This window comes from Nerophis ophidion, linkage group LG28, assembly GCF_033978795.1.
Source record: "Nerophis ophidion isolate RoL-2023_Sa linkage group LG28, RoL_Noph_v1.0, whole genome shotgun sequence".
NCBI classification, from domain to species: domain Eukaryota; kingdom Metazoa; phylum Chordata; class Actinopteri; order Syngnathiformes; family Syngnathidae; genus Nerophis; species Nerophis ophidion.
Window position 1 is genome coordinate 6,593,087 of NC_084638.1, and position 13,338 is coordinate 6,606,424.

General features: G+C 34.9%; 1 protein-coding gene across 8 annotated transcripts in view; it reads right to left on the reverse strand.

Moving 5' to 3' along the window:
* LOC133545667 (solute carrier family 12 member 7-like) overlaps positions 1-13,338 on the reverse strand; it is an 83,489-nt gene that overhangs the window by 6,813 nt on the left and 63,338 nt on the right. For 6 of the 8 annotated variants that reach the window (XM_061891458.1, XM_061891454.1, XM_061891456.1 and 3 more), the window contains 2 exons: positions 12,337-12,506; positions 5,637-5,651 (listed from right to left, as the gene is read on the reverse strand). In XM_061891458.1, the coding sequence (XP_061747442.1) occupies positions 5,637-5,651; positions 12,337-12,506 (185 nt within the window). The remainder of the gene's footprint in view (positions 1-5,636; positions 5,652-12,336; positions 12,507-13,338) is intronic. The other 2 variants (XM_061891457.1, XM_061891453.1) reach the window with 1 other exon arrangement.

Sequence of the window (13,338 nt, forward strand, 5' to 3'; positions counted from 1 at the left end):
TTAATACATGTATATGTACATACATATATACATGTATATGTATATATATACATGTATATGTATATATATATACATGTATATATATATACATGTATATGTATATATATACATGTATCTGTATATGTACATGTATATGTATCTGTATATGTACATGTATATGTATATGTACATGTATATATATACATGTATATGTATATATATACATGTATATGTATATATATACATGTATATGTATATATACATGTATATGTATATATATACATGTATATGTATATATATACATGTATATGTATATATTAATACATGTATATGTATATATATACATGTATATGTATATATATACATGTATATGTACATGTATATGTATATATATACATGTATATACCTGAGATAGGCGCCAGCGCCCCCCGCGACCCCAAAAGGGAATAAGCGGTAGGAAATGGATGGATGGATGTATATGTACATGTATATGTATATATGTATATGTATATGTATATGTATATATACATGTATATGTACATGTATATGTATATATACATGTATATGTATATGTACATGTATATATATATATATATATGTATCTGTATATATACATGTATATGTATATATATATATACATGTATATGTATATATATATACATTATGTATATATATATACATGTATATGTATATATATACATTATGTATATATATACATGTATATGTATATATACATGTATACGTATATATTAATACATGTATATATATATATGCATGCATATGTATATATACATGTATATACATGTATATATACATATACATGTATATGTATATATACATGTATATACATGTATATATACATGTATATGTATATATACATGTATATACATGTATATATACATATACATGTATATGTATATACATATATATACATGTATATGTATATACATATATATACATGTATATACATGTATATGTATATACATATATATATACATGTATATACATACATATACATATGTATATATACATATATATATGTATATGCATATACATATATACATATATGTATATGCATATATATGTATATACACATATATATGTGTATATATTTATACATGTATATGTATATATATACATGCATATGTATATATATACATGCATATGTATATATATACATGTATATGTATATATATACATGTATATGTATATATATACATGCATATGTATATATATACATGCATATGTATATATATATATGTATATATATACATGTATATGTATATATATACACATATACATGTATATATATACACATAATGTATATATATATACACATATACATGTATATATATACACATATACATGTATATATACACATATACATGTATATATATATACATATACATGTATATATACATATACATGTATATATATATACATGTATATATACATATACATGTATATATATATACATGTATATGTATATATACATGTATATGTATATATACATGTATATGTATATATACATGTATATGTATATATACATGTATATGTATATATATATACATGTATATGTGTATATATACATGTATATGTGTATATATATACATGTATATGTGTATATATATATACATTATGTGTATATATATACATGTATATGTGTATATATATACATGTATATGTATATATATATACATGTATACATGTATATGTATATACATGTGTATGTATATACATGTATATGTATATATATATATACGTGTATACATGTATATGTATATATATATATATACATGTATATGTATATATATATACATGTATACATGTATATGTATATATATACATGTATATGTATATATATATATATACATATACATGTATATATATATATATACATATACATGTATACATGTATATATATATATACATGTATATGTATATACATGTGTATGTATATACATGTATATGTATATATATACATGTGTATATATATATACACATGTATATGTATATACATGTATATGTATATGCATGTATATGTATATATATACATGTGTATATATATATACATGTATATACATTTATGTGTACATACATATATATATATATATACATATATATATACATATGTATATGCACATATATATGTATATATATGTATATACATATACATATATACATATATATGCATATGTATATGTACATATATATATACATATAAATGTATATATATATGTGTATATATATGTATATATATGTGTATATATATGTATATATATATATATGTGTGTATATATATGTGTATATATGTATATATATGTATATTTATATGTGTTTATATATATGTATATATATATGTGTATATATATGTATATATATATATATATATGTGTGTATATATATGTATATATATATATATATATATGTATATATATATGTGTATATATATGTATATATATATATATATATATATGGATATATATATGTATATATATGTGTATATATATATACGTATATATATACACACATATGTATATGTGCATGCATACATATGTATATATATACATATGTATATATATGTATGTATATATATGTGTGTATATATATATGTAGGTATATATATATATGTATATATATATATATGTATATATATATATATATATATATATATATATATGTATATATATATATATATATATATATATATATATATATATATATATATGCACAATCACCACCAAACACTTTGATATTCCAATCAAGTTGATCATGTTGCCTTGTATTTAATAATGATTTGATAGTGATTGTGTCCTGTTTAGGGATGTAACGATTAACACAATCCTGGTAAGTTAACACTAACCTGGTAAATCACTGTACAATAATTAGTGTTACTGTTTCAAAGTAAAATGGTGGTAAAAGTGTGATTGATAACCCTTTGATGAACAAAGCTAGCTACAGCTACTAACTCATGTACAGCTATTAACTCATTTACACCTAACTCATAGACAGCTACTAACTCATACACCTACTAACCCATAAACAGCGTCTAATTCATTTACACCTACTAACTAATAAACCTACTAACTCATATACAGCTACTAACTCATATACACCTAACTCAGTGTCCAACTCATATACACCTACTAACTCATATACACCTAACTCGGTGTCCAACTCATATACACCTACTAACTCATATACACCTATCAACTCATACAGCTACTAACTCATGTACATATACTAATAAATATACAGCTACTAAACTATATACACATACTAACTCCTATACAGCCACTAATTCATATACACCTACTAACTCCTATACACCTATCAACTCATACAGCTACTAACTTGTGTACACCTACTAACTCATATACATATACTAATATACAGCTACTGACCTATATACACATACTAACTCATATACAGCCACTAACGCATGTACACATACTAACTCATGTACACCTACTAACCCATACACACCTATTAATTCATATGCAGCTATTAACTCATGTACACCTACTAACCCATACACACCTACGAACTCATGTACAGCTACTAACTCATATACACTTATTAACTCAGGTACACCTACTAACTCATATACATCCACTAATTAATGTACACCTTCTAACTCACTTACACCTATCAACTTATACAGCTACTAACTCATATACACCTACTACCTCATGTACAGCCACTAACTCAGATACAGTTACTAACTCATACACCTACTAACTCATGTACACCTACTAACTCATGTACACCTACTAACCCATACACACCTATTAACTCATATGCAGCTACTAACTCATGTACACCTACTAACCCATACACACCTACGAACTCATGTACAGCTACTAACTCATATACACTTATTAACTCAGGTACACCTACTAACTCATATACATCCACTAATTAATGTACACCTTCTAACTCACTTACACCTATCAACTTATACAGCTACTAACTCATATACACCTACTACCTCATGTACAGCCACTAACTCAGATACAGTTACTAACTCATACACCTACTAACTCATGTACACCTACTAACCCATATACACCTAATAACTCATGCACACCTATTAACTCATACAGCCACTAACTCATATACACCTAACTAATGTACAGCTACTAACTCAGACACCTACTTACTCATATACATACTAACTCATGTGCAGCCACTAACTCATATACACCTACTAACTCATATACATACTAACTCAAACAGTTACAAATTATATACACATACTAACTCATATACACCTACTAACTAATGTACACCTAACTCATATACAGCTACTAACCCATGTACATACTAACTCAAACACTTACAAATTATATACACATACTCATATACACCTACTAACTAATGTACACCTAACTCATATACAGCTACTAACCCATGTACAGCTACTAACTCATATACAGCTACTAACTCATGTACACCTAACTCATATACAGCTACTAACTCAAACATCTATTAACTCATGTACACCTACTAACTTATATACAGCTACTAACTAATGTACAGTTACTAATTAATATACACCTACTAACTCATATACAGCTACTAACTCATGTACACCTAACTCATATACAGCTACTAACTCAAACATCTATTAACTCATGTACACCTACTAACTTATATACACCTACTAACTCATACACAGCTACTAACTCACACACAGCTACTACCTCATGTACACCTACTAACTCATATATACCTACTAACTCATATACAGCTACTCATTTATGTATACTTACTAACTAATGTACACCTATTAACTCATATACACCTATTGACTCATATACACCTACTAACTCATGTACATCTATTAACTCATATACAGCCATTAACTCATATACACCTATTAACTTATGCACCTACTAACCCATATACAGCTACTAATTCATATACACCTAACTCAAAAAGCTACTAACTCATATACATCTACTAACTCATATACACATACTAACTCATACACCTACTAACTAATATACAACTCCTAACTCATACAGCTACAAACTCACATACACCTACTTACTTATATACACCTACTAATTCATATACTCCTAACTCATAGACAGCTACTAACTCATAGACAGCTACTAACTCATAGACAGCTACTAACTCATATACACTTACTAACTCATACAGCTACTAACTCATATACACCTACTAACTCATGAACAGCATCTAATTCATATACAGCTACTAACTCACATTCACCTATCTCATACACACCAACTAACTTGTATACACCTACTAACTCATATACATTATGTCAGCATTTCTTGAGAAAAACTGATAAAAAAAACATTTGTACGCGCGTCCTCATGACATTTGAACACAACATTGTAAAACTTTTACAATTTATAACAGAGGTAAACATATTTAAACACTATTTTAATGTACATTCTGTCCTTGAAAGTGCCTTTCTTGTCTATTTTTTTTCCTTAAATAAAGCCTGCTTTAAAGATGTCAATGTGTGTTTTTGATTACGGTGATAATAACGATACCATAGTGATATGAAAGGTTGTATCGTTACATCCCTACTGGGACAAGCAGCATATGTATCATGCACGCTGACACACAGGAAACATGCACATGCATATCATGCACTAAGTGAAAGTGAAACCACTTACAGATTTTCCCATTCACTAAAGGGGAGGAGAAAAAGACAATACATCCAGCGTTAATACAGAAATGATACCAACATGATGTCATTGGTGGATGGATGTAAGCTGCACATGTACACTTCAACCCATAACACCCACTCTGCTTAGAAAAAGATGGCAGATATTCCACTAAGTGGAACACATGGAAGACATGTTGGATGTTTATATTTGGCCCCTAATTCTAATTACTTTTCACAACTTGATATTTCTCTGTACAACACACTGTTTGTTGAGCGATATCACTCTTTCTCAGGTGTAATACACTTGTCCACCACTGGTGGCAGTAATGACAACATCACACAAGTACTCAGGTGTAATACACTTGTCCACCACTGGTGGCAGTAATGACAACATCACACAAGTACTCCGCTCTAAAAATTCCAGGAATTAGCCAGAATTCCCGGATATTGGTTCTATGTGAACACCACCTTACTTCTATGTGAACACCATCTTACTTCTATGTGAACACCACCTTACTTCTACGTGAACACCATCTTACTTCTACGTGTACACCATCTTACTTCTATGTGAACACCATCTTACTTCTACGTGAACACCATCTTACTTCTATGTGAACACCATCTTACTTCTATGTGAACACCACCTTACTTCTATGTGAACACCATCTTACTTCTATGTGAACACCATCTTACTTCTATGTGAACACCATCTTACTTCTATGTGAACACCATCTTACTTCTACGTGAACACCATCTTACTTCTATGTGAACACCATCTTACTTCTATGTGAACACCACCTTACTTCTACGTGAACACCATCTTACTTCTATGTGAACACCATCTTACTTCTATGTGAACACCATCTTACTTCTATGTGAACACCATCTTACTTCTATGTGAACACCACCTTACTTCTATGTGAACACCATCTTACTTCTACGTGAACACCATCTTACTTCTACGTGTACACCATCTTACTTCTATGTGAACACCATCTTACTTCTACGTGAACACCATCTTACTTCTATGTGAACACCATCTTACTTCTATGTGAACACCACCTTACTTCTATGTGAACACCATCTTACTTCTATGTGAACACCATCTTACTTCTATGTGAACACCATCTTACTTCTATGTGAACACCACCTTACTTCTATGTGAACACCATCTTACTTCTATGTGAACACCATCTTACTTCTATGTGAACACCATCTTACTTCTGTGTACACCATCTTACTTCTACGTGTGCACCATCTTACTTCTACGTGTGCACCATCTTACTTCTACGTGTGCATCATCTTACTTCTACGTGTGCACCATCTTACTTCTACGTGTACACCATCTTACTTCTACGTGTACACCATCTTACTTCTATGTGTGCACCATCTTACTTCTGTGTACACCATCTTACTTCTATGTGAACACCATCTTACTTCTATGTGTGCACCATCTTACTTCTGTGTACACCATCTTACTTCTATGTGAACACCATCTTAGTTCTATGTGAACACCATCTTACTTCTATGTGAACACCACCTTACTTCTATGTGAACACCATCTTACTTCTATGTGAACACCATCTTACTTCTATGTGAACACCATCTTACTTCTATGTGAACACCATCTTACTTCTATGTGAACACCATCTTACTTCTATGTGAACACCACCTTACTTCTATGTGAACACCACCTTACTTCTATGTGAACACCACCTTACTTGTATGTGAACACCATCTTACTTCTACGTGAACACCATCTTACTTCTACGTGAACACCATCTTACTTCTACGCGAACACCATCTTACTTCTACGCGAACACCATCTTACTTCTACGCGAACACAATCTTACTTCTACGCGAACACCATCTTACTTCTACGCGAACACCATCTTACTTCTACGCGAACACCATCTTACTTCTACGTGAACACCATCTTACTTCTACGTGAACACCATCTTACTTCTACGTGAACACCATCTTACTTCTACGTGAACACCATCTTACTTCTATGTGAACACCATCTTACTTCTATGTGAACACCATCTTACTTCTACGTGAACACCACCTTACTTCTACGTGAACACCATCTTACTTCTACGTGAACACCATCTTACTTCTATGTGAACACCATCTTACTTCTATGTGAACACCATCTTACTTCTATGTGAACACCATCTTACTTCTATGTGAACACCATCTTACTTCTACGTGAACACCACCTTACTTCTACGTGAACACCATCTTACTTCTATGTGAGCACCATCTTACTTCTATGTGTGCACCATCTTACTTCTGTGTACACCATCTTACTTCTATGTGAACACCATCTTAGTTCTATGTGAACACCATCTTACTTCTATGTGAACACCACCTTACTTCTATGTGAACACCATCTTACTTCTATGTGAACACCATCTTACTTCTATGTGAACACCATCTTACTTCTATGTGAACACCATCTTACTTCTATGTGAACACCATCTTACTTCTATGTGAACACCACCTTACTTCTATGTGAACACCACCTTACTTCTATGTGAACACCATCTTACTTCTATGTGAACACCATCTTACTTCTATGTGAACACCACCTTACTTCTATGTGAACACCATCTTACTTCTATGTGAACACCATCTTACTTCTATGTGAACACCATCTTACTTCTATGTGAACACCATCTTACTTCTACGTGAACACCACCTTACTTCTACGTGAACACCATCTTACTTCTATGTGAGCACCATCTTACTTCTATGTGTGCACCATCTTACTTCTGTGTACACCATCTTCTATGTGAACACCATCTTAGTTCTATGTGAACACCATCTTACTTCTATGTGAACACCACCTTACTTCTATGTGAACACCATCTTACTTCTATGTGAACACCATCTTACTTCTATGTGAACACCACCTTACTTCTATGTGAACACCATCTTACTTCTATGTGAACTCCACCTTACTTCTATGTGAACACCACCTTACTTCTATGTGAACACCATCTTACTTCTATGTGAACACCACCTTACTTCTACGTGAACACCATCTTACTTCTACGTGTACACCATCTTACTTCTATGTGAACACCATCTTACTTCTACGTGAACACCATCTTACTTCTATGTGAACACCATCTTACTTCTACGTGAACACCACCTTACTTCTACGTGAACACCATCTTACTTATACGTGAACACCATCTTACTTCTACGTGAACACCATCTTACTTCTACGTGAACACCATCTTACTTCTACGTGAACACCATCTTACTTCTACGTGAACACCACCTTACTTCTACGTGAACACCACCTTACTTCTACGTGAACACCATCTTACTTCTACGTGAACACCACCTTACTTCTACGTGAACACCACCTTACTTCTATGTGAACACCACCTTACTTCTATGTGAACACCATCTTACTTCTATGTGAACACCATCTTACTTCTATGTGAACACCATCCTACTTCTATGTGAACACCACCTTACTTCTATGTGAACACCATCTTACTTCTATGTGAACACCATCTTACTTCTATGTGAACACCACCTTACTTCTATGTGAACACCACCTTACTTCTATGTGAACACCACCTTACTTCTATGTGAACACCATCTTACTTCTATGTGAACACCATCCTACTTCTATGTGAACACCACCTTACTTCTATGTGAACACCATCTTACTTCTATGTGAACACCATCTTACCTCTATGTGAACACCATCTTACTGTTATGTGAACACCATCTTACTTCTATGTGTACACCATCTTACTTCTATGTGAACACCACCTTACTTCTATGTGAACACCACCTTACTTCTATGTGAACACCATCTTACTTCTATGTGAACACCATCTTACTTCTATGTGTACACCATCTTACTTCTATGTGAACACCATCTTACTTCTATGTGAACACCATCTTACTTCTACGTGAACACCATCTTACTTCTACGTGAACACCATCTTACTTCTACGTGAACACCATCTTACTTCTACGTGAACACCATCTTACTTCTACGTGAACACCATCTTACTTCTACGTGAACACCATCTTACTTCTACGTGAACACCACCTTACTTCTACGTGAACACCATCTTACTTCTACGTGAACACCATCTTACTTCTACGTGAACACCATCTTACTTCTACGTGAACACCATCTTACTTCTATGTCTTACTTCTATGTGAACACCATCTTACTTCTATGTGAACACCATCTTACTTCTATGTGAACACCATCTTACTTCTACGTGAACACCATCTTACTTCTACGTGAACACCACCTTACTTCTACGTGAACACCATCTTACTTCTACGTGAACACCATCTTACTTCTACGTGAACACCATCTTACTTCTACGTGAACACCATCTTACTTCTATGTCTTACTTCTATGTGAACACCATCTTACTTCTATGTGAACACCATCTTACTTCTATGTGAACACCATCTTACTTCTATGTGAACACCATCTTACTTCTATGTGAACACCACCTTACTTCTACGTGAACACCATCTTACTTCTACGTGAACACCATCTTACTTCTACGTGAACACCATCTTACTTCTACGTGAACACCATCTTACTTCTACGTGAACACCATCTTACTTCTACGTGAACACCACCTTACTTCTACGTGAACACCACCTTACTTCTACGTGAACACCACCTTACTTCTATGTGAACACCACCTTACTTCTATGTGAACACCATCTTACTTCTATGTGAACACCATCTTACTTCTATGTGAACACCACCTTACTTCTATGTGAACACCATCTTACTTCTATGTGAACACCATCTTACTTCTATGTGAACACCACCTTACTTCTACGTGAACACCATCTTACTTCTACGTGAACACCATCTTACTTCTACGTGAACACCATCTTACTTCTACGTGAACACCATCTTACTTCTACGTGAACACCATCTTACTTCTACGTGAACACCACCTTACTTCTACGTGAACACCACCTTACTTCTATGTGAACACCACCTTACTTCTATGTGAACACCACCTTACTTCTATGTGAACACCATCTTACTTCTATGTGAACACCATCTTACTTCTATGTGAACACCATCTTACTTCTATGTGAACACCACCTTACTTCTATGTGAACACCATCTTACTTCTATGTGAACACCACCTTACTTCTATGTGAACACCACCTTACTTCTATGTGAACACCACCTTACTTCTATGTGAACACCACCTTACTTCTATGTGAACACCACCTTACTTCTATGTGAACACCACCTTACTTCTATGTGAACACCATCTTACTTCTATGTGAACACCACCTTACTTCTATGTGAACACCACCTTACTTCTATGTGAACACCACCTTACTTCTATGTGAACACCATCTTACTTCTATGTGAACAACATCCTACTTCTATGTGAACAACATCCTACTTCTATGTGAACACCACCTTACTTCTATGTGAACACCATCTTACTTCTATGTGAACACCATCTTACCTCTATGTGAACACCATCTTACTGTTATGTGAACACCATCTTACTTCTATGTGTACACCATCTTACTTCTATGTGAACACCATCTTACTTCTATGTGAACACCATCTTACTTCTATGTGAACACCATCTTACTTCTATGTGAACACCATCTTACTTCTATGTGAACACCACCTTACTTCTATGTGAACACCATCTTACTTCTATGTGAACACCACCTTACTTCTATGTGAACACCACCTTACTTCTACGTGAACACCATCTTACTTCTACGTGAACACCATCTTACTTCTATGTGAACAACATCCTACTTCTATGTGAACACCACCTTACTTCTATGTGAACACCATCTTACTTCTATGTGAACACCATCTTACTTCTATGTGAACACCATCCTACTTCTATGTGAACACCACCTTACTTCTATGTGAACACCATCTTACTTCTATGTGAACACCATCTTACTTCTATGTGAACACCACCTTACTTCTATGTGAACACCACCTTACTTCTATGTGAACACCACCTTACTTCTATGTGAACACCATCTTACTTCTATGTGAACACCATCCTACTTCTATGTGAACACCACCTTACTTCTATGTGAACACCATCTTACTTCTATGTGAACACCATCTTACCTCTATGTGAACACCATCTTACTGTTATGTGAACACCATCTTACTTCTATGTGTACACCATCTTACTTCTATGTGAACACCACCTTACTTCTATGTGAACACCACCTTACTTCTATGTGAACACCACCTTACTTCTATGTGAACACCATCTTACTTCTATGTGAACACCATCTTACTTCCATGTGTACACCATCTTACTTCTATGTGAACACCATCTTACTTCTATGTGAACACCATCTTACTTCTACGTGAACACCATGTTACTTCTACGTGTACACCATCTTACTTCTATGTGAACACCATCTTACTTCTACGTGAACACCATCTTACTTCTACGTGAACACCATCTTACTTCTACGTGAACACCACCTTACTTCTACGTGAACACCATCTTACTTCTACGTGAACACCTCCTTACTTCTATGTGAACACCATCTTACTTCTACGTGAACACCATCTTACTTCTATGTGAACACCATCTTACTTCTATGTGTGCACCACCTTCCTTGTGGGTGTGCACCACCATGTGTCATGTTAAGAGTTCCAGCAGGACTGAACAAGTACTCACGGTCTCATGTTGAAGATGTCCTTGACTCCCATTGCTTCCCTGTGTTTGTTCCTCTCATGGACCAGCTTGTCCTTAGTCCAGGTCATGTGGACCCGGTCTGGTGTTCCCACTGAGGCTTTGTCTTCTTTGGTGGAATGTGAGGCTGTGTTCCTGTCATGGATCAGCTGAGCCTGAGGGAAGACAGAAGGTGACTGTCACCCTGGATGTTGGCAGACAGCAACATGGGTGGTGGTGTAGGTGGTGACATGAGGGTGGTGGTGACATGAGGTAGGTGGTGACATGAGGGTGGTGGTGTAGGTGGTGACATGAGGGTGGTGGTGACATGAGGTAGGTGGTGACATGAGGGTGATGGTGATATGAAGGTGGTGGTGTAGGTGGTGACAGAGTAGTGGTGTAGGTGGTGACATGAGGGTGGTGGTGTAGGTGGTGGTGGTGGCATGAGGGTAGTGGTGTAGGTGGTGACATGAGTGGTGGTGTAGGTGCTGACTTGAGGGTGGTGGTTTAGGTGGCGACATGAGGTTGGTGGTGTAGGTGGTGACAAGAGGGTAGTGGTGTAGGTGCTGACTTGAGGGTGGTGGTGTAGGTGGTGACATGAGGTTGGTGGTGTAGGTGGTGACTTGAGGGTGGTGGTGACATGAAGGTGGTGGTGTAGGTGGTGACATGAGGGTGGTGGTGTAGGTGGTGACAGAGTGGTGGTGACATGAGAGTGGTGGTGTAGGTGGTGACTTGAGGGTGGTGGTGTAGGTGGTGACATGAGAGTGGTGGTGTAGGTGTTGACATAAGGGTGGTGTAGGTGGTGGTGGTGACATGAGGGTAGTGGTGTAGGTGGTGACATGAGAGTGGTGGTGTAGGTGGTGACTTGAGGGTGGTGGTGTAGGTGGTGACTTGAGAGTGGTGGTGTAGGTGGTGACATGAGGGTGGTGGTGACATGAGGGTAATGGTGTAGGTGGTGGTGTAGGTGGTGACATGAGGGTGGTGGTGTAGGTGGTGACATGAGAGTGG